Raw genomic sequence first — 26,848 nt, forward strand, 5'->3', positions numbered from 1 at the left:
AAATGACACATTTGCTAAGCATTGAATTTTCCACCCCGGAAGATAGATCAATATTTAAAATGAAAGTGATTAATTATTGTTCGAAGGATAGATCTAACGACTTATTTGAAATGAAAAGGATTTGACAGATACATAGCGCGGCCTGGCCTGGTATCTTTTGGTTCCACACAAGAACGAGCTTAGGGCACAGAAGCACATGGGGGGTACTTAACATAAAGTTAGCATAATGATCTCCAAAGGAATAGTTTGGCGTGCACACTTTATGCTTTACCCTGCAATATTTGCTTGTGTACGCTGACCTTTTTTCAAATCAAACTAAAATATAGCATACCTTGGGGTTTTTTTAATAAAAAATTAAATACTATATATATTTAAAAAAACACTTTATCAAACAATAACAAAATGACAATTTTAAAATTTTATAACAATTCCTCGGATTCACGTGATTCGATGAGATGTTCCTCGGATTTTAATACTTCTTTATATTAAAAAGTTGATCAAAATTACGGCCAATGTTTGGACCTTAATTTGTTTTTTTGAACAAAAAATGTGAAAATTATTATTATTTAAAAAAATGTAAAGTTCCACTTACGTCATGATGCATTGAGTTTGTTTGATAACAACTTGCATTTCCCGATCTTTTCATATTGTTAGATCGTGGTATTTTCTTATACGCAAAATTCTATGTCGAGTTAAAAATTTTATAACATGAATTTCTAATTTGACTATTTTTTATGTGAAAATATTATTTATCAGTACAAATATGATTCGATTTGACACTATTATTTTTCTTTTTTTATTATAATAAGATAATTTTTAAAAAAAATTAAAAAAACTAGTGTTATTTGCGCACTCCAAAGTTTTTTATTAAATTATATTTTATATATAATAATAATCCTTTTAACAATTTTTTAAAAAAATTATATGACCAATGAATTATATTTTAACCGTTAACCAATTCTCATCATACTATATTATTAAAAAAAGAACACAACTTGATCAAAAAAAAAAACACACAACTTAATAACTGAATTAAAAATACTTTGGTTTTAAAATTCATCTGGTCTTGGATTCAATTTCCTCTTATGTGAATGTATAGTAGCTAGTTACATTATCTAGACATGAAATTTCTTCACTCCCATCATAAATAAATAAATATTTATATATTATATACGATATATGCATGTAATTTTTGAATTTTGACAGCATACAAAGCACTTATTTACTATTGAAAAATGAGTTGATAAAGTACCATGGCATTATATATATATATTATATTATAAAAAGTAAGAACAAATTAAATTTCAATCGGGGCGGAAATTGATCCAACGACGTCACTTGCATGACGTATATTGATTTCCGTCAGATGCAGCATCTACCAAGACACAAACGTGTTTCGCATGCTTTTTAAAAAACAATAAATATATAAGGGTAATGCTACATGTACACGAAATGTTACACGTTGGTTACACGTTACACTTGACATTACATAAATATCCTTGATGTATTTTGGAAAGAATTTTTTCAAATAAAATGGAGGGATAATTTTGTAATTTCATGTAGAATGTGTAATCCAATGTGTAACCTTCTATGTATATGTAACATTTCCCAATATATAATATGCAAATGCACAAAATGAAAAAGAAAAGAGATAACTAAGTTAACTGTTGATTTTGTTATAATATATATCCTAGCTGAAACTAAGTAGATTGGCACAAAATTAAATCGATAAAACCTTATAATGTATATATGGTCAATTAACATGATAAAATCTCACTCAAACTAGTCTATTAAGGTGATGTTTGGGGTCGATCGGGACGGAACTAGAGTGATCGTCACGATGTGTGATCAAGAGGCAGCACAGATAAGGAGCGACTCTTTGAAAGGTTTCTAAGCAGATAAAAACATGAATGAACCAATTTCATATTAGAATGAAATATCGTATTCCATGACTATCGAGGTATGAAAATATATGCACATACGAGGAGTACGCTTAGAAAAATTTGACAAGCGCGCACCAACAGAGTGCATCTTAAGAATAAGCTAGTCCGGGTGATTGACCCTGGGATGCACACGATTACAAGTGGTTTACTCTTCAAATAAATTTAAACTGGTTCTGAAATCATCTTTAATTTCTTCTATTTTTCATTCTCAATTTTGGTTTGTGATCCTGATCTAGTAACAGATATTCTCAACCCCCAACTAATTACTCAAAGAACTCATTAATTAACAGTTCTCTTGGCCTTGGAGCACTTCAGATTTTACAATATTTTGGATTTTTTTTTAATGAAACATAAAAGTTTAATATTTTGGTACCCATTAGAATATTATCAATTAATTAATTACGAAATATTTAATTAGGATATGTGTCGGATACTTCTGTCGCGTATAAGATATATGAGTATTCCATTTGTACTTTACACTGTATTCTCGTTTATGAAATACTATTAATCTTCTTCCATATCGCAACCAATATTTGAAATAAAATATAGCACTACTATGACTTATAATTCCATTTTGTTATCATAAAGTACAAAAATATTGGTGTAGATAGTTTACCTAGCTAAGTGGAATATTAGTAGATTATCACTGTACATGCATATCTGCAATTAACATCTAAATCAAAATGGATGATGTCAAAAATAATCTTTTTTTTTTAAAATAACTATGACTTGATTTGCATGTCCTAGTAAGTACGTAGATCAAATGATGAAACAAACAATTATTGTAAAAATATCATGTTTAATCTTTTATGTTAAATTTCAACAACACTCCCACATATTTTTCTATGTTATGTACACATGAAATATTACTGTCAAATTTTAGCTATTACATCAAAAACATTTATGATATCAACTTCCATTTAAATATGGGCCGGAGACTCCTATGATCTACGAGTGTTGCGATCAATACAAGGAGAATTAATCTCCATAGAGCATAAACTATATTTACTCGATTTTAGCATGTCGATTCTCCCTATCAACATCTTCTTAGACTAACCTTTCTTCAGTCCTGTTTACCTAGCATAGTTTACAGGATAATTTCATTAGTTCAGGGATTTACTTAGTATGCACCTAAAAATAGCTACTGCAACCTACGGATTTTCACGTCATAAAAAAAGTAAAAAAAGATAAAACTATATGACGCACTAGTTTTTTTTTTTTTTTTTTTTTTTTAACAAATATGGCACATTCAGAACTTTTTTTCCTTTCTAAATTTAGAAAATCATGGCTAATTAAATGGTCCAAGATTTGTGCATATTGGGACCCGCGGATTAATAACGGCGGACCCCTTAATTCACAAATTCCTTTCACAAAAACCACTTTATTTTCTTTGGGGAATATGTAATACGTATGCCTTTTCCACATCATATATATATATATTCACTTTCTTGAAAGCAATTCAAGAATACCGCTTTACTTTAAACCCATTATTCTACTACTAGTATACAATGCTTGTGTTCACTTTTTTCTGCAGACTCTCTGTTTGAAACTATACATACATTTCCATAAGGTTGGGGGATCGAAACCCTAGTCCGCAGATATATATTTAATTACTGATGGATCAAAGCCCTAGTTCGTCTAAACCCGACCGGAAAACCGTGGAGAAAAACCGGAGGATTCAGATGAAATCCATGTGCTCCAAGCTCAGTTCTCTCGTGCCGCCGCCGCAATCCCATACGGTTCATAATTCATTTATCTCATGAATATATAGACGTTGTTTCTCCATTTGAGTATATATATATACTTGTAGTACATTTTCTTTGCATCATGCAGCCTAGCCTAGCCTAGCTTTCGTTTTATGTCTCAGGGGCCGGTTTCGCTGCTTGATCAACTGGAAGTAGCTACCAACTACATCAAGAAGCTGGAATTGAACTTGGAGAAAATTAAGCAGAAGAAAAACTGGTTGATGGGACTCAACAATAATATTGCCCGAGACTTGAAACCTATACAAATCAACGTGAACTCAATGGGTTCTGTTCTTGAGGTGATCCTGATCACTGGATTCAACTGCCGGTTTCTGTTTCGCGAAACTATCCGAATGTTGCAAGAGGAAGATGCAGAGATTGCCAATGCCAGTTTCTCGGTACAAGAAAATACGGTATTCCATACGATACATTGCAAGGTATAAGTCGACGACTAATGTACGTGTTGGTGTCTCTAATATCAGATCTAGCTAGCTAGCTTAGATATGTAATGATTTTTCCTTCTCTTTTCAATGCATATATACTTTTGTTCTAGAAAGGAAAAGAAGTATTGTTTTAGGAAAATTTAAGGATTGAGAGTAGAGTAGTGATGCTCTCTTATGATCATATCTATATCCCAATTTATTTGACCCTACCATATTATTGACACTACCTAAGTGAAATGCGTTTTTTCATGTTGTTCAATGTATTGCATCACATGAAAAATTGACGTGGTTCTTTTCTGACCATTGAATCAACTCTTGAGTTAATACCCCAAGAGTAGGATCGAACTAAGTCCAATGACTTAGGTAGACGCACCGTATGTTTTCACCTAAAATTAGAATGACTATGTTCTTTTGTTCTCTAATTTTATTAATGATTTTATTTCAATTTATAAATTTCATACTCTATAAATTCTTAATTGCTCTATTCTCTGTTAAGGGCCAGTAATTCATGGTTTTGATTTCTTAAATCAATCGAGAATAAATCTTGGGGTAACATTTTTGTGTAACCATTTGTGTACCACAAATACAAATTCACATATTTATTGATTATAATTATGGAAATTTAAAAGATGTTACAATTCATTAACAATTTTCTTGTTTGGTTTCTTGTGATTTGTTCACAGATTGGAGGGTCTGCGCCTGAACATGGAGCTACAAGGATAGCTGAGAGGCTAAGGAATATTGTGGCTCATGTTGGTCCTTAAGAATATTGTGCCAATGCATACTAGAATACGATCGACCAAAATGAACCAATTCGAATGAAAAATTCATTTCTAATTTTTTTTATGCAATAGTTTTTAAAATATAAGTCTCGTGAAGAAATGCATATCGCGTCGTCCTTTCGGGTAAGCTGATCTTGGGTCCTCCAAAACATGTGTTGTTTCGAATTCGATCATATGAATTGCTCTTATTTGATGATTAGTAAAAGAATCAATCAAAATATATAGTCTAATATTTTTGTCCCGCTAATGTTATTAATTTGCAATCCACGTAGTTTTTGTCATCTGCACTCTATTCAATAAATAAAATTTATTCGCAAAATGAAATGCAAACCAAAATATAAGTGTATGTAGATGACAACAAAACATTTGTCCAATGTCCATATGGATGAAACATGTTTTTATGAATTATTTGTTTATATATATATATATATATATTTATTTATTTAGTTGTGATTCATGATTCAAGCATAGTTGGTTAGACGATGAAATATTGCATTTAATTTAGTTGCATGGACCATTGAATGACTTGTCAATCACTAATCGCGCATTTATTTTTGGGGCAAATATGTATCATGTGATTGTAAAGGATCCATCTCAAGAATTTATGAGATCGCACATGATTCATTAACATGTCAATATGGACCCGTGTGGCGAGAAATTGTGTAATTTATGATTTGCTTATTTGCCAAGAATTTATGGTCACCGGACCCACTAAAATCTATTGACGAGTCTCTTTGTGCACGATACCATTGTTTCGCCTTGTTTGAACTTCTGCATCTAACCTTGTCCACATAATAATTAATGTGAAAACGGATCGTGTTTATGTTTGCGAGAAATTTACATGTTATCTACACTATATATATACATATGGATTTTTTCCTATGGTTGATGTACTTTTCTTGATATTTAATCGTTGCATATTGCAACAAATGCCAGTTGGGATGCACATCAGTCGAGTCGACCTCGTGTAGCATAATATATAGAGCTTGATCACGAGCTTGAAAAATTTTAAGATTTATGTGGACAAAAATACCATTAAACTACATATCCTCATGAACAAATAATATACTCGAGTAGCTCACAATCTACTCTACTCGAGTGGAAACAACCATAACTCGAACTTGAATCGAGGAGAAACCTTCTCCGACCATCACAACCATCTGTTCGTCTACGACTCACAGAAGACCGAGTAGTTCGCCTCCCATGGGATCGAATATTTTCATAAATTTTTTGAGTTCTAATAATGTGTTAGGCCAAGCACTGCAATTTTAGTACTGCCTACTATATAATATCTATACTATTAATTAAGTGAGAGAGGTGAATAATAACTAACTTTTGACGATGCTTTTTTTAATATGTCAATAATATCCTTAATTAGCTTCTTTTTTTTTTTGTTTTCTAAATTTTTATTTACCTTTTTTTTACAAATTTTTTTATTTTATAATATAATTAAAAATATTTAGAAAACAAAAATAAATTAAAAAATAAAATTATAATTGTACGAACACGCAACGCGTGCTACGAAATCTTAGTATATATAATATAAATATATACAAGGTACGTTGTCTGCTTAATGGACGTAGCCCGATATTGTTGAGGGCATGTCCTGACTCCTGCATTATTAGACATTTGGATCGAATTTTCAGTAATGTTTATTCAGGCCCATTCCATATGGAAAGCCCCCCTTTGTAGGAATTAATTCGGCTCCAGAGTTAATTACTAACTTGGACCCCGTTACTATTTTAAGTTAATGGGGTATTTTATAATCTAACTTTGGTCAACCATTTTTTTAAATGATCTTTTGTAATGTATTTTAAATACATTTTTTTGAGATAATTTTTTTTTTAAAAAAATGTTTGACTGAATCCAATTTTCTCAAATTTCCCTTTCATAGCAATAGCGTCCAAAGTGGTCATATGTATTTTTTGGCACGGACTCACGTATTGTTAATGTTATAGTATCCAAAATGTTAATCTAAATGGCCAATAAAGCGCACGCTCCCCTGAACATAATATCTATATATAAAATAAAAATTTTAGTATAATATTTAATAATATATTATTAATTTATTTGATATAGATATTTTTAATTATATTATTTATTAAATACTATCCTCCGTTTAGTAGCATATATTATTAATCTGTGTATAACTCATCTTATCCAATCTTGCGTTCTTCTCGTCATATTATTTATCCATCTATTAATTATTTATTTTACATCAATCAAATAATTATTTATTTATCTTACATTCATCAAATCATTGAATTTAAATTACTATATTACTCCTGATAAATAATATTATTTATATTTTATTTATTGTTAAAAGGAAAAAATGGTAATTTATCAATTTTATATAAAATTTAATCAATCAATCAAATCAAATACTATATTCACTATCATTATTTATTTATTTTTTATTACATTATATTACTTATCTATGCATTATTTATCCATCATACCTATCAAACAGTAGTGGTTCAAAAAAAATAAAGAGATAATTAGATATATAGAGAAAATTGAGGGGAATGAAATGTGGGAGATGTTAAAAGGATAGTTGTGACATTTTAAAAAGCTTCACCAACATTAATTGAACATGCTACTAAGATGTTTAATTTTTTTCTTCTTCTACTTTTTTTTTTTTTTTTTTGGGTTTCTTACAAGAGTTTTAACCTTAATAATTGAAACGACCCTAACTCTCTAATAAATAAATATGCGGAAATTTTTTTTTTTATACTACTAAATAAATATATGTACATATATGCCCATACATATATACACAGAATAAAATAATTAAAATAAATACACGACTAAATAAATAAATAATTAAATACTTAAGAAAAATGCATTCTTTTAAATAACTATCTGAGTCAAAACAATAATTAAAAATATACTGCATAAATAAAATAATTAAAATGTGTGCATGCACTAAAAATATTTAATAAAATATTCCAATAAACCTCAACCACTAAAACTATTAAAATGTATCATGACAACATGCACGTTGACTCAGAAGCTGTCACGGTCACGGGGCTACTGCAGCGCTGCTCATACATCCTCACCACCGGTAGGAGTAACCTGCTCCTCTACGTACTCACCTGCACCATATCAGTGTAGTGAGCCTAGAGGCCCAACATGCATACTAACAAGGGTTTAAAAATAATTTAAATCAATTTAATACTAATACATACATATACATGAATGAGCATGTTTAAAAATTACATAACATAACTTACATAAATAAACATACATAACGTACATAATATCATACATACTAGAGTTGTTGAGCATTTATTTTCTTAACATCGAATGGTCCTATCCGTAAGTGTGACCCATAGTGCGACTGATCAGTCTAAGAAACTATCGTACGAGGCTGGTGGCGAACCACCCATACATAAATGGCAGAAAACTGCCCATACATAAATGGCAGAAACTGCCCATACATAAATGGCCACACTACTTCAATTTCCACCTAAAATATTTTATTTGCTCAACCACAGAAATTCAATCATAGCATAAAAATTGATTTCATGAATGCATGTACTTAAATAAATTGTGTGTCCTTCATTTATATTTAATTTATTTTTTTTATATCATATAAATATTCAAATAACTTTTCATGCATAAAAATAATTAAATATAAACTCGGGACACATGCAAATTTCTCATGGTTTGATACAGCTGCTGGCCCTAGACATGCAAGCCCATTAACTTAAGACTTGACCCATAAATCAACCAAAGCCCATTAAGACTAAATTAGGCCCAATAACACTGTCCCTGGCCCAATGGGCCCAAAAGCCCAATAATAGGCCCAATAACTTTCATGGGCTCCCAAGCCCATAAAAATTTCTGGCCAACTTAAAAACTTAAATAAAAATTATTAAAAGCCCAAAAATAAATAAAATAACCCAAAATAATTTAATGGAACCCAAATAAATTAAATGGTACTAATTAAATTTTTGGGAATTTAATTAGTCCATTTAATTCCTAATTAACTTAAAGACTTAAAAATAAAAATACCCGAGCCCAATTAAAATAACCCGGACCCGGACCCACTTAACTTAACCCATCTTATTTTAGACCCGACCCGGACCACCTGACCCGACCCGGATCCAAGTCAAACCCTAGAACCCGAAACCCTACCTTACCTTTCCCTCCTTGTCTCGGCCGCACGAGCAGCAGGCCTTCACGGCCTGCTGCAGCCCAGCTCCGGCCACCGTGGCCGGAGCCCCGCCGGCAGGACCTCCCCAGGGTCCTGCCGGTTCGAACCATAACCTGCCCCCGACCCCATGCACCCTGAATAGCCCAAGCCGAACCCCTTCTCCCGTAACCCTAGTCTGCGCAACCCCATAGCTCCTTTTCTGAAAAGCCATTCGGCCGTGGTTTCTAGCCCCAACCCAACCATGGCCGACTCATCTAGACATCCTAGGGACCCCGTAGGACCTAGCCAGCAGCCCCCTTCAAGCCATGGATGACTAAAACGTGAGCATGAAACAAGACAAGTCAAAACCGAGAGCATTAATGAAGAAAATTCAAAAAGCTTGCTGTCAAATGATAAAATTCTGATGTTACACACCCACACGCATACATTCACTGATATAGATTTGAAAAGTGAAGAAAAACATGCCTTAATACCGATTTATAGAGTTAGAAACGTGTACGACGGGCTTCGGGACGACGGGACGACGACGGGATGCCTTGGCTTGCTTGGAACCTTCGAAATAATGGCTATGGTGTTCTTGGAGGTTGGTTCAGTGAAGAAGAAGATGGAGGTGACGGCTGATGCTAGGAGAGAAAGAGTGATCGGCTAAGGTAGGGTTTTTAGGTAGAATAGGTTTTATTTTTGGTGTTAATTAAAATATAGGTTAAATAATTAAATATAAAAAGGTTTTAAATAATTAATATACAACTTAAACCCCTAATTAAACTAAAAAATAAGATAACATAAAATAAATCTCGAAATATTAATTTAGGGGAATTTTAAAAATACTAAAAAGTCAGTATTTTGACTAATTTTTGATAAAAATGACCCCTAAAATTAAATAAAATTAAATACTTAAATTTTTGAGATAATAAAACTCAAAATAATATTTTAAGGCTCTAAAAAGGCTCATAAAATAATTTGGGTGGAAAGTCGTCATCTCGTCCGTCCACGGTCCCGTCTACGCGATCAAATAATAAAAATACTAAAAATCATAAAAATTACTAATTATGGGTTAAATGCTTAAAAATAAATTAAATCATGCATAAATAATTCACATAATTATTTAACCCATAAATCATAAATTTAAATAATTAAATATCCTAATTATGCAGGCGGATTTATGTAATTAAAAATGCCGGGTGTTACAATTCTCCCCCCTTAAATTGAATTTCGTCCTCGAAATTAAAGTACTTACCCGAACAACTTCGGGTAGCGAGTCCTCATATCCTCCTCGGTCTCCCAAGTAGCTTCCTCCTCCGAGTGATTCAGCCACTGGACTCTGACCATCGGTATGACCCGCGTCCTAAGCCTCCGCTCCTCTCTAGCCAAGATCTGCACTGGTCTTTCCTCGTATACAAGATCCGGTGGCAACTGTAAGGGCTCGAAATCCAACACATGCGACGGGTTGGAGACATATCTCCGAAGCATGGATACATGGAAAACGTTGTGCACTGCCGCTAGCCCTGGAGGTAGAGCTAAACGATAGGCCAACGTGCCCACTCGCTCCAAGATCTCGAATGGCCCTATATATCTCGGATTAAGCTTGCCTCTCCGTCCAAAACGCGCTACTCCCTTCATAGGTGACACCTTCAAGAATACGTGATCACCTACTGCGAACTCCAAATCGCGTCGTCTGGCATCTGCATAACTCTTCTGCCGACTCTGCGCAGTCCTCATCCTCTCTCGAATCTGCGTCACGATGTCAGCTGTCTGCTGCACAATCTCTGGACCCAACAAAATCCTCTCACCAACCTCATCCCAATGCACCGGAGATCTGCATCTCCTCCCATAAAGTGCTGCATAAGGAGCCATACCTATAGACGACTGAAAGCTGTTGTTATAGGTAAACTCCACTAATGGCAGTCTAGTCTCCCAAGATCCTCGAAAATCGATGACACAAGCTCTCAGAAGATCCTCGAGAACCTGGATCACTCTCTCGGACTGACCATCTGTCTGGGGATGAAAAGCTGTACTGAACAAAAGTCTAGTCCCCAAAGCTGTGTGCAGACTCTTCCAAAACGCTGAGGTGAACCTCGGATCTCTGTCTGACACGATAGACACTGGTATGCCATGCAGTCTAACAATCTCTCTGATGTAAAGCTCTGCATACTGTGTCAAAGTGTAAGTAGTCCTTACCGGCAAGAAATGAGCTGACTTGGTGAGTCTATCCACAATCACCCAAATCGCTGTACACCCTCTGGTACTCCTCGGTAAGCCAACCACAAAGTCCATCGTAATATTCTCCCACTTCCATTCTGGAATAGGGAGAGGTCTAAGAAGTCCTGCTGGACGCTGATGCTCTGCTTTGACTTGCTGACAAGTCAAGCACTCTGACACCACTCTCCCGATGTCACTCTTCATCCTAGGCCACCAATACAATAACTGCAAGTCTCGGTACATCTTCGTACTTCCGGGGTGAATGGAGTACGGAGATGCATGAGCCTCTGCTAGAATCTCGGCTCTCAACTTATCAACGTTCGGTACCCACATCCTCCCACGGTACTGAACGATGCCATCCTCCACTGTATACAAGAGATTACCTCTGGCCTCATCTCTCTGTCTCCATCGCTGTAGCTCCTCATCAGTGGACTGTCCCTCTCTAATCCGATCTCGCAGAACTGGCTGCACCGTCAACACTGACAAGCTCGGTGCATGGCCACTCGGATAGCACTCCAAACCAAATCTCTGAATCTCGGTCTGTAGTGGTAACTGTACAGTCAAACATGATACCACTGACGACTTCCGACTCAAAGCATCTGCCACTACATTAGCCTTACCCGGATGGTAGCTAATATCACTGTCATAGTCCTTAACAAGCTCAAGCCATCTGCGCTGCCTCATGTTCAACTCCTTCTGGGTGAAGAAGTACTTGAGGCTCTTGTGGTCGGTGAAAATCTTGCACTTCTTGCCGTAAAGATAGTGCCTCCAGATTTTCAACGCAAATACCACTGCTGCAAGCTACAAATCATGCGTCGGATAGTTCTGCTCATGAATCTTCAACTGTCGCGACGCATATGCGATAACTCTGCCACTCTGCATAAGTACTGCGCCCAAACCAAGCTTGGACGCGTCGGTGTACACCACTAACTCCTCATGTGGCACTGTCATAGCTAACACAGGTGCTGAAGTAAGTGCATCCTTCAGCTGATCAAAACTCCTCTGACAATCTGGACTCCAACTATACTTCGCGTTCTTCTTGGTTAAGGAAGTCAAGGGTACTGCAATAGAGGAAAAACCCTTGATGAACTTCCTATAGTATCCTGCCAAACCCAAGAAGCTACGAATCTCCGAAGCATTCTTTGGAATCCCCCAATCCTTCACTGCCTGCACCTTGGACTGATCCACTGCAATCCCATCCCTAGAAATAATGTGGCCTAGAAACGCCACTTGCTCCAACCAAAACTCACACTTACTGAACTTTGCAAACAGTCGATGCTCTCTCAAAGTCTGCAAGGCTGTATGCAAATGCTGTGTATGCTCCTCAATGCTCCTCGAGTAGATCAATATGTCATCAATGAATACAATGACAAACTGATCTAGATACGGCTGGAAGACACGATGCATGAGATCCATAAAAACTGCTGGAGCATTGGTCAACCCAAAGGGCATCACTAAGAACTCGTAATGCCCATATCGTGTTCTAAAGGCAGTCTTAGACACGTCTGAATCCCTGACTCTCAGCTGATGGTAACCAGATCGCAGATCGATATTGGAGAATACCGAAGCTCCCTGCAACTGATCGAATAAATCCTCTATCCTCGGTAGTGGATACTTATTCTTCACTGTGACTCTGTTGAGTTCCCGGTAGTCGATGCACAATCTCATGCTGCCGTCCTTCTTCTTCACGAACAACACTGGAGCTCCCCATGGAGAAAAACTAGGACGAACAAAACCCTTCTCCAACAGCTCCTGAATCTGCTCCTTCAACTCTCTCATCTCTGTAGGAGCAAGTCGATACGGTGCCTTAGAGATAGGCACAGTATCCGGCAACAACTCAATACTGAACTCCACCTCTCTCACTGGTGGAACTCCTGCAACATCGTCAGGAAAAACATCTGGATAGTCACGTACCACCTCTATATCTGATAAAGATCTGCTAGAAACATCTGAGGTAGTGACCACACTAGCAAGAAAACCCTGACATCCATGGCGCAACAGTTTCCTCGCACGAACAAGTGATATCATCTGAGGAATACTGCTAGACTGAGATGCAAAGAAAGTAAACATCTCACCTCCTGCTGGCTTCACTGACACTGTCCTACGTCGGAAATCAATCGAAACTCCATTAACTGATAGCCAGTCCATGCCCAGAATCAAGTCAAACCCAGTCAATGGAAGAACCACTAGATCTGCTCGAATGGAGTGTCCCTGCAACTCCAATTCCAGGTCCCTGATGACACTAGTGGTAGTGATAATCTGTCCAGATGGCATGGTAACATCGTAACCACTGTCTACAACCTCTGGTGAAATGCCTATCCGTCTGATAAAATCCCGGGAGATAAACGAATGCGTGGCTCCTGAATCTAGCAACGCAAACGTGGAGTTGCCTCCAACTAGAATTCTCCCTGCACGCAGAAGATTCCCAACAATTCACACCACTATGCTCCCAAGGTTAAAACACTAAAATCCTTAATTCTAATCACAAAGAAACAAAATTCTTATTCTAGCATGCTGATAATTAAACTCATGTAACAGGCATTCAGATATAATCGCAATTAAACAAAAGCAAAGAATTGAAAAAGTTCTAGGGGTTAGGTATACCGGTGATCAAGGAGGTATCTGGGTCTGCCTCCTCTGCCTGCATCACATACACTCGCCCACTGACGTTCTGCCTCTGCGGGCAGTTGGCAATCTGATGCCCTGGCTCCTTGCAGCGATAGCAGACTCCTGCTCCCAATAGACACTGCCCGGAATGCATCTTCTGGCACTTCGGACATACTGGATATCTCCCTGGAGTAGGGGCCCCGCCCCTAGTCTGCTGCTGTGGCTTCCCCTGAGGCCTCTGCTGATTCGGGCCCTTAGATGGCCCTGTAGACTGCTTCTTCGCAGGTGGCTGCGAAGATGGTCGCTGATACCCTGTCTGCATAAACTGCCTCTTACCCTGCTGCTCTCTATGTATCTCTCTCCGTCCCTCCTCGGAACTCAAGGCCCTGCTGACTGCAGACTCATATGTAAAGACGTCTGCCATACGCACGTCATGCCTGATCTCAGCCTTCAGGCCCTCCACAAACTGTCGCAGCTTCTCCTGCGGACTATCAGCAATCATGGGCACAAAGCGACAGCCCCTCTCAAACTGGCTCACGTACTCCACAACAGATCTGTCCCCCTGACGGAGACTCATAAACTCTCGGATCATGCGACTGCGCACGTCCTCAGTGAAATACTTGGCGTAGAAGATACGCCTGAACTCAGCCCACGTCAGTGTAGGTAGATGGACTCCTCTAACTGCACCCTCCCACCATAAGGCTGCATCGCCTCGCATCATGTACGTAGCACAGCTCACCCTGTCGGCGTCTGTGATCCCCATATAGTCGAAGATGGACTCAAGAGAGCGAATCCATCCCTCAGCCACCAACGGATCGGTGGTCCCCACAAACTCCTTAGGCCCCTTCTTCTGGAACCTCTCTGCGACGTCCTCCTCGTGGGACAGTCTGGGACGGGCAGCCTGCTGCTCCAACAGAGCAGTAATCCCCGCCATCATCGTCGCACTGGCCTGCTCCAGTGCTGTCATGGGGTGCTGCGGAGGTGGCGGTGGAGGGGGAGGTGGATGTGGAGGTCTCCCACGTCGGTTCACTTGTCTGGGAGGCATTCTGCACCACCACATATTTATTTACGTAAATCGCCATGCATAACTAAGTGTTTAAAATTAAGGCTAACTTAAATTCTAGAAATTAAATCATACTATAAACATTTAAAACTTACAGACCGGTAGCGTGGATTTCTGAGCTAGCATAGCAGTAGTGACCCCTCCAAGGACCGTGCTCTGATACCAACTGAAACGACCCTAACTCTCTAATAAATAAATATGCGGAAATTTTTTTTTTTTTTTTATACTACTAAATAAATATATGTACATATATGCCCATACATATATGCACAGAATAAAATAATTAAAATAAATACACGACTAAATAAATAAATAATTAAATACTTAAGAAAAATGCATTCTTTTAAATAACCATCTGAGTCAAAACAATAATTAAAAATATACTGCATAAATAAAATAATTAAAATGTGTGCATGCACTAAAAATATTTAATAAAATATTCCAATAAACCTCAACCACTAAAACTATTAAAATGTATCATGACAACATGCACGTTGACTCAGAAGCTGTCACGGTCACGGGGCTACTGCAGCGCTGCTCATACATCCTCATCACCGGTAGGAGTAACCTGCTCCTCTACGTACTCACCTGCACCATATCAGTGTAGTGAGCCTAGAGGCCCAACATGCATACTAACAAGGGTTTAAAAATAAATTGTGTGTCCTTCATTTATATTTAATTTATTTTTTTTATATCATATAAATATTCAAATAACTTTTCATGCATAAAAATAATTAAATATAAACTCGGGACACATGCAAATTTCTCATGGTTTGATACAGCTGCTGGCCCTAGACATGCAAGCCCATTAACTTAAGACTTGGCCCATAAATCAACCAAAGCCCATTAAGACTAAATTAGGCCCAATAACATTGTCCCTGGCCCAATGGGCCCAAAAGCCCAATAATAGGCCCAATAACTTTCATGGGCTCCCAAGCCCATAAAAATTTCTGGCCAACTTAAAAACTTAAATAAAAATTATTAAAAGCCCAAAAATAAATAAAATAACCCAAAATAATTTAATGGAACCCAAATAAATTAAATGGTACTAATTAAATTTTTGGGAATTTAATTAGTCCATTTAATTCCTAATTAACTTAAAGACTTAAAAATAAAAATACCCGAGCCCAATTAAAATAACCCGGACCCGGACCCACTTAACTTAACCCATCTTATTTTAGACCCGACCCGGACCACCTGACCCGACCCGGATCCAAGTCAAACCCTAGAACCCGAAACCCTACCTTACCTTTCCCTCCTTGTCTCGGCCGCACGAGCAGCAGGCCTTCACGGCCTGCTGCAGCCCAGCTCCGGCCACCGTGGCCGGAGCCCCGCCGGCAGGACCTCCCCAGGGTCCCGCCGGTTCGAACCATAACCTGCCCCCGACCCCATGCACCCTGAATAGCCCAAGCCGAACCCCTTCTCCCGTAACCCTAGTCTGCGCAACCCCATAGCTCCTTTTCTGAAAAGCCATTCGGCCGTGGTTTCTAGCCCCAACCCAACCATGGCCGACTCATCTAGACATCCTAGGGACCCCGTAGGACCTAGCCAGCAGCCCCCTTCAAGCCATGGATGACTAAAACGTGAGCATGAAACAAGACAAGTCAAAACCGAGAGCATTAATGAAGAAAATTCGAAAAGCTTGCTGTCAAATGATAAAATTCTGATGTTACACACCCACACGCATACATTCACTGATATAGATTTGAAAAGTGAAGAAAAACATGCCTTAATACCGATTTATAGAGTTAGAAACGTGTACGACGGGCTTCGGGACGACGGGATGCCTTGGCTTGCTTGGAACCTTCGAAATAATGGCTATGGTGTTCTTGGAGGTTGGTTCAGTGAAGAAGAAGATGGAGGTGACGGCTGATGCTAGGAGAGAAAGAGTGATCGGCTAAGGTAGGGTTTTTAGGTAGAATAGGTTTTATTTTTGGTGTTAATTAAAATATAGGTTAAATAATTAAATATAAAAAGGTTTTAAATAATTAATATACAACTTAAACCCCTAATTAAACTAAAAAATAAGATAACATAAAATAAATCTCGAAATATTAATTTAGGGGAATTTTAAAAATACTAAAAAGTCAGTATTTTGACTAATTTTTGATAAAAATGACCCCTAAAATTAAATAAAATTAAATACTTAAATTTTTGAGATAATAAAACTCAAAATAATATTTTAAGGCTCTAAAAAGGCTCATAAAATAATTTGGGTGGAAAGTCGTCATCTCGTCCGTCCACGGTCCCGTCTACGCGATCAAATAATAAAAATACTAAAAATCATAAAAATTACTAATTATGGGTTAAATACTTAAAAATAAATTAAATCATGCATAAATAATTCACATAATTATTTAACCCATAAATCATAAATTTAAATAATTAAATATCCTAATTATGCAGGCGGATTTATGTAATTAAAAATGCCGGGTGTTACAATAATAGTAATAGATGCTAAAAGAGTATCACATGTATTTTTCGCACAGACGTACATATTATATCACATGAAAAAACATATGTCACCGATGATCTCTTCTTAGGAGCAAGGATGAAGCACCAAAATTTACCCCCAGAAGTCTTGGTTCAAATCCCATCGGTTATATGAGATGTATAGTTAATAGGTTAAATTTAGATAAACCTTCACTCACTTTGTATTTTTATTTTTATTTTTCGACAAAAACCATAGCCCTTTGGATAAACACGAGTTTTTCCCGTCATATATATATATATATATATGTTCAACTTGTTCATGCTATCACGGGAAAAACTCGTGTTTATCCAAAGGGCTATGGTTTTTGTCGAAAAATAAAAATAAAAATACAAAGTGAGTGATATATATATATATATATATATATATGTGTATAATATATTGAAGGTGACAAAAGAATATATACCTTCAAAAAGAGACGTTTGTTTGTCAAAAAATTATTGGTCAAATATATATATATATATATATATATTGACGTGTTTTAAAAACCTAAGATATTGCAAATACAAGATTTAGGTCTCCATTTCATGTCACATCGGATTTTATTTATTTTAGGATGACGTCGCATCGGATTTTTAAGTATAACTTGTAGGGTAATGTTTAGTTAGTGATGAGATCAATTAACTATTAATGTCTGCTCTATTAACTCAATGGTCAAACTATAGTGCATATCCGAGCCCCGAGGTTCATTTTGGGCTCAAATCACGTTGAATCTATGATTGGATTCTTCCCCTATTGGATTGAAATTAATTTTACATCTATTATCAATACTTTGAGAAGGTATTAGGAAAAGATTATGTTATTTTGTTGAAGCGAATAAATTAAATTTATATTTTGTGAAAAAGTGATAGAGAATAGAGAAAAATCACAGGTTGATAATGTTACATTCTCTAACAACTATTCGAACAACCCTAAAGCGGTTTCATAAAGATTACAAAAGACGCAATGGTATAAACATGGCTAGGATGTTCTTTCTTTCTTCGTCGATGTATGAGATATGAAAGGCATAGAACACAAATATTTTTAACAGTGAGGATTCCTCCATGGAAGCTATTTCCCACGAGATCAAGATTTTTGTGTCGCATTGTCTCTATTTGTGTTTCTTTTCGGCGACTACTACTTTTCCCTAGCTATTAGTGTGAATTGACTTGTAGTTTTATGGGACTTTTGCTGTTTTTTTATTGCTCAAGGATGCTTGGTGTAGTTATTGAATTCTTTTGATCAAGGGAAATTTATTTTTATATATATAAAAAAAACAACAACAACAACATCATCTCTCAAACCTTTTAATTTCAAAACACACAATCTGATTTAAACGTAATTTTTTTAAGCCAAAAACCAACTTTTTTTTTTAAATTACAAGCAATCCCTAAAATCTTCTCAAACGGATAATTATTGGGATTATTCACATAAATATTCGCTCTCTTGCCTTTTGATGATTTTGAAGGTGTTGGACTATGCCTCTTGTGTTGCTTTTTAATTTTTTTTAATTTTTTTGACTGGTTGTGTTGCTTTTTATTTAATAAACACTGCCCAACTCTATTTATGGCAGCTATTTTAATTTTTTTTTTTTTAAATGCAATCGATCATCAACCAATTTTAGTTTCTTATGAATAATATTTTAATTTCCCCTTTAGGCCTTAACTTCTTAGTTGTAAAAAGAGTCTTTCTAAAGTAGTGTTTGGGATCTCTAGGAAGCACTTTTCATTTTTTCCTTCACAAAATTTTAAAATTTTATGAAGAAAAAATTAAAGTGATTTCTAGAAGCTCTTCCAAACATTATTTAAGGCTGCTTGATTCATATATTGACCGGATTCTTTGTATTATGCATTTGTGTTATACTTGAACCATATGTAAGATAAATGACGGATTGATATTCGGTATAATCCTAACATAATGCACTCAACGGTGTGTAAGGGTAATTTTTGAATTCAAACTGTTTGAAATTCATGATCAAAATATCATTATACTTGTTTGGATATTTATAGAATCTATGGATTTGAGGTTTTTTTATTTTAAAAATGTTCATAAATCAATATAACGAACACATTTGAAATTCATCGATCAGATCTCCGAGACCCAGCTCCAACTCACTTGTCTAAACCCAGTTTTCAGGGCAAACAGATGGGGAAATGAGAGAATTGCTTGCCACCAATATATTTATATAATGTGGTCCCATTTGTCAATTCTCTTCGATCACTTTCGGCCTTACTAGTAGTGGAGAAATAACACAACCAACGACCCATTTTTTGGCTATTCTATTTTTTTTTTTTTTAAAAAAAGTATTTTACGTGTAAGATCTGTGATTTAGACCAAATCCCATTCACATTTTTTTTGTTTGTACTAGTGGAAGTGGACAAGGTTTGATTCAATCAAATGAGTGATCCAGTTTTTCGGCTACTAATTCAATGACACCCATTTAGGTACGGAATTGTATCCTTTTCTCTTATTTGCTCAAATGACCAAAGTCATCATCTTTGTCACAAATTTATATTATTAGGATTCCTGTATAAATATTTGTGATCATATTTATATTGTCACGATACTTGAGGCCACATAAATACCGTTGAACCAACGTTCACTGATTGGATGTGATGAAAAATATAAAAACTATATATATATATTTCCAATAAATACATGGCTTCTCGACGATGCTTACATAAATGTCAGAAGCGGACAAAAAATAAGGGTGTTTTCAATAGAGAATTATTGCCAATAATTACACTTAGCAAAGTCTAATATAATTACAGGAGCATTGAATTGGGATTTTCCCAAGTCAATGCCAAATATTGAAAGTTGTTTTGACAATTTCTTTCTTCCCCTCTTAGCCCCACCTTCTCCTGGTCTGAAATTCCAATCACAGCCAATTCTCTGGTTCCAGTTGGACTTTGCTTTGCAACCACAACCCCACTCTCTCTCAACCGCACGTGTTCTACACCTTCCAAATTTCAATCTTTATTTATGACCTTTGTCAGGAGAGTTTGCAATCACGCGCCGAGTATCGCCTCCACACAAAACCAAAAACAAAAGAGATTTTCGTAGACTCCCTAAATACTCTCCCTTCATCTTCTCCAAAAAGCAAACCCCTTTTTTCTCCATACACACGCAGAGACCCCCATCGATGGAGAACTCCGTGAAAATCCAAGAAACCCAAAACCCATCTCTAAGGACGACTCATGGCCCCACCAGCAATGGCTTCCACCCCAGATCCGATCCTAATAACCCGTACCCGACCACCTTCGTCCAAGCCGACACCTCCTCCTTCAAACAAGTGGTTCAAATGCTGACTGGTTCGGCCGAGACGACCCGAATGGCTTCCAGACCCGACCCGGTGAGAAGCTCGATCCCACCGATCAGGACAGGGCCGAGGAAAGATAAGCTCTACGAGCGCAGGAACAGCCTCAAGAACCTGAAGATCAGCCCGTTGGGCCCGACTCTGGTCAACGGCAGACCCGGATACTCCGGAAACGGAACCACCCCTGAAATCCTGTCACCCAGTATTCTCGACTTCCCGTCGCTGGTCCTCAGCCCGGTCACACCTCTGATACCCGACCCGTTTAACAGGGGAAGTGGAGGAGCCAACAATTGTGGTAGCAGCTTGAATATGGAGGCAGAGGATAAAGCCATTAAGGAAAAGGGATTCTATATGCACCCTTCTCCGGTGACAACTCCGAGGGACTCGGAGCCCCGACTTCTTCCTTTGTTTCCTGTAACCTCACATCCCAACGGAGTTAGTTCTTGAGTGAGTCTCATTTCGTTTTTCTTCTTTTTCTCTCTTTTTTTTTTTTGGTTCTATTTTTAATTTATGATTTTGGAATGGATGAGTGAGTCAACTCATGTGGCATTTCGCCAATGTTTTTTTGTAACATGAAATTTGGTAGAAAAAAAGATGAGTAAAAGATGCCACCATCCTTGTTTTTCTCAAATTCCTTTGGTTAGAATTTAGCACTGAAAATTAGTTTGTAATTTAAGCTGCAAAGTTTTTACAAAAAATGCGTGTGTGTACATGTATAATTTTGTTCTAAGATAGTAGGATTATGAAATATTTTATTTTATTAATAAAAAAATTGGGATTTGAGAAGTGGACACGAGGAAACAGAGTGGAAAAAGAGTGGGATAATCAATGAGTGGGGATTGGCCAATGGGGTTGGGTGTGAGTGGGAAAGTAAAAGAAAGGGAGCAAGGAATCTTGACTTTGATGTATGTATTATCCCATAGATTATGCTAGTAGAAAGGACTGGCAATCGGGCACTAGGTGATTGATTGTGTTGTCATTATACCCTTCATCTTTCTTATTCTCTGTTTCTTTTGGTTGAAAATTTTCTTTCCAACACTTATTGCAATTTAATAATTTGTGGAGGAGGTGTTTCCAAATATTAAAAATGGGAAAATTTCAAGAACAGATCTCGCTTTCAAAATATTAACATGCTTGTATTCGTACTATATTGTGTAGTGATTAAATCATCGATAAGGTCTTCTTTACAACATGTGCGCACTGTGGTCTACGGTAGTTAGATGTAACGAAACTTCTTCGACACTTAAATCAGAGCTAAATGTTCGGGCGATTGGCAATAAATAAGTATGTTGTGTTTGTTTTTTGTTATGTTTTTTTCGCTTTTTGCCAGTTTTTAGGTTGGTTGATTGGCATTAAATTAAGTAAATGGAGTAACTGTTGAAATGTCTCCTAGGATACTTTGATTGTCGCCACTGTTGTTAATGTGGTGGTACACAACGGCTACTTGCATTTTAATGGAGTGGGGGAGCCATGATTATATGTACATAAGGGCCGGCCCCCAACAAATTGCAACAAAATGATCGTTTGGAACCTAAATTAGTTGTCCTTTGAATTTTTGGTTAGTGGTCGTCGCACTTTTTGAATTTGCCACTATAAATACATCTCTTCCCTAATTCCATTCTACATATGTAAAACACCAAAAATAGAAGTTTATAGTCAAAGAAATGGTTAATTACACACGTTACATATGAAATCTTTATGAAAATTTTCTATGAAAAAAGAATGATATATTAACTCATTGTGTTTTTTCAAAAAATTATAATCAAAGAAAGTGTTGATTGCAAACACTATTCTTATGAGATCTAAAAATTGTTAAAAACCGCAAATTTTTTAAAAAAACTAATCTATTTTGAGTTTTGAAAATTGTTAAAACCGCAAATTTTAAAAAACTAAGCTATTTTAACTTCTCGTGTTTTCAAATATTGAACACGTCCAACGACATATTTCCAAAACTTGAACACGTGCACGGTTGTCCATATGCATGAGAAGTTAATAGTCATGATAGGTTTTCTGTCGTCTCGAAATTTCACAAGAATAATATATGTAATTAATTATAAAATAAATTATAGATGAGCATTTATGTGAACATCGCTGACGTGACATCATCTACATCTAATAAGTGAATGTCACATCAATCGATGTTCACATAAGTGTTCACGGTGGTTGTTCATCATATCAATATATATATATATACACACACATTGAATATTGTTGGTCATCAATTAAATGGTTAATTTTCATTCAAAATTGTTTTGGGTTCAATTTGTCTTAAAAAACTGGTGCTTTTCCCAAACACCGTTCAGATTTCTTTTTGACTTGAAGAAAGAAAGTGGAGAGGAAGCCTTGTAAATGAGGAAGAGAAGTGGGGATTGTGATGATGAAATCAAGAAACTAGGATCGGTGGGGGCTTGAATTTTGTTATAATGTATTTCTTTTCTTTCAACGATTGTTGAATTTGGATTGAAGAGAAAGCAATGTGCCAGCAATTTTTTTCAGGTTTATTATAAAACATCGATTTCTTGTCACCGAAAAAAGGAGAATACTTCATGTTTAGAGATGTCAACGGGGTGGGTCTGAGACAGGTTTGGCTAAACCTGAGACCCGCCCGCCTCCATTTGGACCAGCCCCGCAAATCCGACGGGTCCAATCTGAGTTAGATCTGTTGGACCTGCCAGAAACTAAATAATTTAAATTTATTAAATTGAAAAAAAATTAAAATTAACAAAAATAGTTAAATTTAATTTCAAATATATATTGATAATATTTAAGACAAAAAAAATTTCATAAGTTGAAATTGATCAATTTGTAATTAATTAATAATTATTAACCAAAAAATATATAATAATTATATATTTTATACTAAATCTATCATAATTAGATAAATTCATTTCATTCTAATAATATTATACACTCAAATTATAGATAAAATATTAATTATTTAGTATAAAAATATAATTATATATTATTTATATTACATATATATTTTATATTTATATATACATGTATATTTTAAATTTATATATATAAATTTGGCGGGACGGGTCCGGGGTGGGTTTGGCCAAACCCGGGACACGCCTCGGACCCACTTGTGGACCCGCTTAGGCGGGTCTAGACACTACCCGTTGACATCCCTATTTATGCTATCTATAAAGTCACTACCCCATGATAGATCTAAGGGTGATCATTCATAAATATATATAGGGTCTACTTAAAAACAGTGAATCCCACATATATTGATAAAGGGAAAATTGCTTTTTTCGTCCGTTATATTTACTCTTCTGCGATTTTAGTCCGTTATGTAGTCAACTTTCAGTCTTAGTCCTTTACATTTTATTTTTTGGCGATTTTCGTCCGATTGTGGCCGGAAAATTCAAACTCGTCGAAAATTGATGATTTGGAATCTGAGTTCGCCTACGTGGAATAAAAAATTGGAGATATTACCTACATGGCTTAAGACTATTTTCCACCTATTTATATTGGGTTCCTATTCTGCTTCCACATCATAAAATACCAAACATGGAGGGAAATTGTATCTCATTCCCTCCAACTACTTCAATTAATTATCCTACTCGGTCAAAAAAAATTACAAAAAATCTACCACTCCAAAATGTATTATTTCATACCCTCCAAAACAGAAGATCTGGGCTGAAAATCGTGTTTAGAAAATTGATTTTTTTTCGCATTTCTTGTTTCTGCACCTATCTCATGTCTTCTGTTTCTGGATCTATGTTAATTTTTTGCAATTGTGGAAAGAGGGCGCAACTGAGAACTTCTTGGACAAATGACAACCCAGGCCGCAGATTTCATGGGTGTCAAGATTGGAAGGTGATTTTTTTCTTAAATTTTTCTGTTTTATTTTGGTCGATTTTTGGATTGAGTTTCATCTCATGTCTTTTCTTCTACAACACAGAGTAGTGGCTGCAATTTTTTTTCTTGGAATGACCCACCTATGTATTCAAGATCTATGACTATCATTCCAGCTTTAAAGCGGAAAGTACAAACATTGGAAGATGCAAATAAGGAGATGGTGAAGAAGAACCAAAAATTGAAGTTGTTTCTTCTTGTTTCATGGTTGCTGTTTTTTTTTAATTTGATTGGTTTAGTATTACGTGAAATATGTTTGTGTAAGAATGCAAGTGTTTGTATGAGAACTAAATTGAAATATGAGAGATGTGTTGTTATCATTGAATGAAGAAAATGTCTCTTTCAAGAATCCATGAATGCTCTATTCTATTTGATGATAGATGTTGATCATTGACTATTTTGTTGTCTATTACGTGTGTTTGGAGTGTACTTAATTAAGACCACTGGAGTTATGTCATGAGGAATCATTTTTGCATTTTGTAAGTCATTTAAAGAGTTGCATGTGGAAAAAAATCAGAAAGAGACTAATGATAGTGGGAGTCCTAACAAAAGATACTGGTGTTGGCCAAAATCAAGAAAGCTAGAGTGGTAAGGCAAAAGCTTGCAAAACTTATAAAAGAGAATATGAGGACCAGAGAATGGCCTCAATTTAAGCCATATTTTACCATAAAAAATAGTAAAATATACAACACAAGAACCATAAAGAAAATACATATACAGAAACGAAATAGAAATGAAGCAAATGCCAAACCAAATGCAACAAATGTCAAACCATAAAAGTCATCAGTCATCCCATAAAAAACTGGATTAATATAACTTAAAATCCATAAAATTCATCTCATAACAAAGTGACGAATCCACAAAATATGAAATTGTTTTCACCAACTGTAAATACCAAACCAAATGGAGCAAATGCCCATCCAAATCCATCAAAATGCTCCAACACAGAGGTCAAGTTCTACTAACTATTAGATACAAAACCATATTCGCCAAAATGCCTCCAAGACATTGAAATCAAAAAATCCAGTTTTAAAACACAATAGTCATTTTGAATGCATTTTTCCCTTGCCTTTTTTAACCTTTGCATCTTTGATTTGGGAGAGTGCTGAAACTAGGTTGGACATAGTAACATATTTTTTTCCACCTTCAGTCATGATTGGCTTAGGAGCTAGGCAAGGTTTCGTGATGCACTTTTCAATACTTTGGATGTGACAGCCCCCAATGAAAGGTGCAGGTGCCCTGATATTAACAGAGTGTGTTGTCATTTGGCATTGTTGCAACTGCTCAAACATTGTTGGATTTGGTATAGGAAGCGATGATGTTGTCGTTGCCATGATATTATCGTGTTTGAACTGTGATGATAAAAAAATTAATGTGGATAAAAATGAGACAATGAGATTAATTAAAAAATAATTTAGTATACTTACACCAGTAGTTTTTGAAGTAAGTTTGGATTTATTATTTGTGTCGGAGCTTGGTTCCTTCCAGTTGAAATTTCCCTGTACCATTGTAAATATGAAAGTGTTAAATATGCAGTGTTTAAGTAAATATTATTACTTACTGAAATATTATCTTGTCTCTTGACAACATTTTTTGGACAATGAGTTTCCCAGCTTCTCACCTGAGTTTGTTAGAAAATAAATATATTAACATAAAGAATAATTAAACACGTGAGGTAAAAATTTAATGCACTATGTCACCTATGATCCAGAGGGTTTATCGACTACCATTTCTTGTGTCAGCTGACTTAATAGTTCTTGTGATTCACCAACACGTTCAGCCCCAGTTGGGATTGACAATCGATTTTTTGAAGGGCATGATGCCTTGTTGTGCCTTGAAACTCCGCATAAGCTGCATTTAACTGTCTTTTGCATCTTTTTCATTGCATGTGGATTATCTGTCAATTTTTCCTTGCCTCGAGATCTTTTCTTAAATTTTACTTCAGGTTCATCTGGCTCCCTTCTCCTAGTCTGTTTTGGCCTCCCAACAGGCCTTCCAACAATAGGTGGCAGTAAAGGAATGCCACCAGTTTTTCTCCATTCACTCCTACCATTTAAGGGTATAATTACTGGAGCATATACCAATTTGTATGTGTCTATGTTGTAACAATTGTGCACATAATTACCATAATCCAATCCCTCAGAAGCAATGGTACACAGAACATGATTGCATGGTATTCCACTAAGATCCCATCTCCTACAACCACAAGTCCCATTTTTCAAGTCCACACTGTACTTTGCCCCATCAGAGCAGTATA

At 36.1% G+C, this 26,848-nt stretch overlaps 2 protein-coding genes across 2 annotated transcripts; both read left to right on the forward strand.

Moving 5' to 3' along the window:
* Positions 1-3,559: 3,559 nt before the first annotated feature.
* LOC140893510 (transcription factor bHLH162) lies at positions 3,560-4,907 on the forward strand. The gene is made up of 3 exons (XM_073302590.1): positions 3,560-3,682; positions 3,811-4,125; positions 4,815-4,907. Exons 1-3 carry the CDS (start codon positions 3,560-3,562, stop codon positions 4,893-4,895), a joined length of 519 nt encoding a protein of 172 aa, XP_073158691.1. The 3' UTR covers positions 4,896-4,907.
* Positions 4,908-20,082: 15,175 nt separating this feature from the next.
* LOC140891430 (VQ motif-containing protein 4-like) lies at positions 20,083-21,538 on the forward strand. The gene has a single exon (XM_073299910.1). The coding sequence runs from the start codon at positions 20,554-20,556 to the stop codon at positions 21,172-21,174; it is 621 nt and encodes a 206-aa protein (XP_073156011.1). The 5' UTR covers positions 20,083-20,553; the 3' UTR covers positions 21,175-21,538.
* Positions 21,539-26,848: the final 5,310 nt, after the last annotated feature.

Source organism: Henckelia pumila, chromosome 3, assembly GCF_033568475.1.
Source record: "Henckelia pumila isolate YLH828 chromosome 3, ASM3356847v2, whole genome shotgun sequence".
NCBI lineage: Eukaryota > Viridiplantae > Streptophyta > Magnoliopsida > Lamiales > Gesneriaceae > Henckelia > Henckelia pumila.

Coding starts and splice junctions, on each gene's coding strand:
- LOC140891430 (XM_073299910.1), top strand. CDS start 20,554: ATGGAGAACTCCGTGAAAATCCAAGAAACCCAAAACCCATCTCTAAGG.
- LOC140893510 (XM_073302590.1), top strand. CDS start 3,560: ATGGATCAAAGCCCTAGTTCGTCTAAACCCGACCGGAAAACCGTGGAG. Junction 3,683..3,810: donor CGCCGCCGCAATCCCATACG/GTTCATAATTCA, acceptor TTTATGTCTCAG/GGGCCGGTTTCGCTGCTTGA. Junction 4,126..4,814: donor TCCATACGATACATTGCAAG/GTATAAGTCGAC, acceptor ATTTGTTCACAG/ATTGGAGGGTCTGCGCCTGA.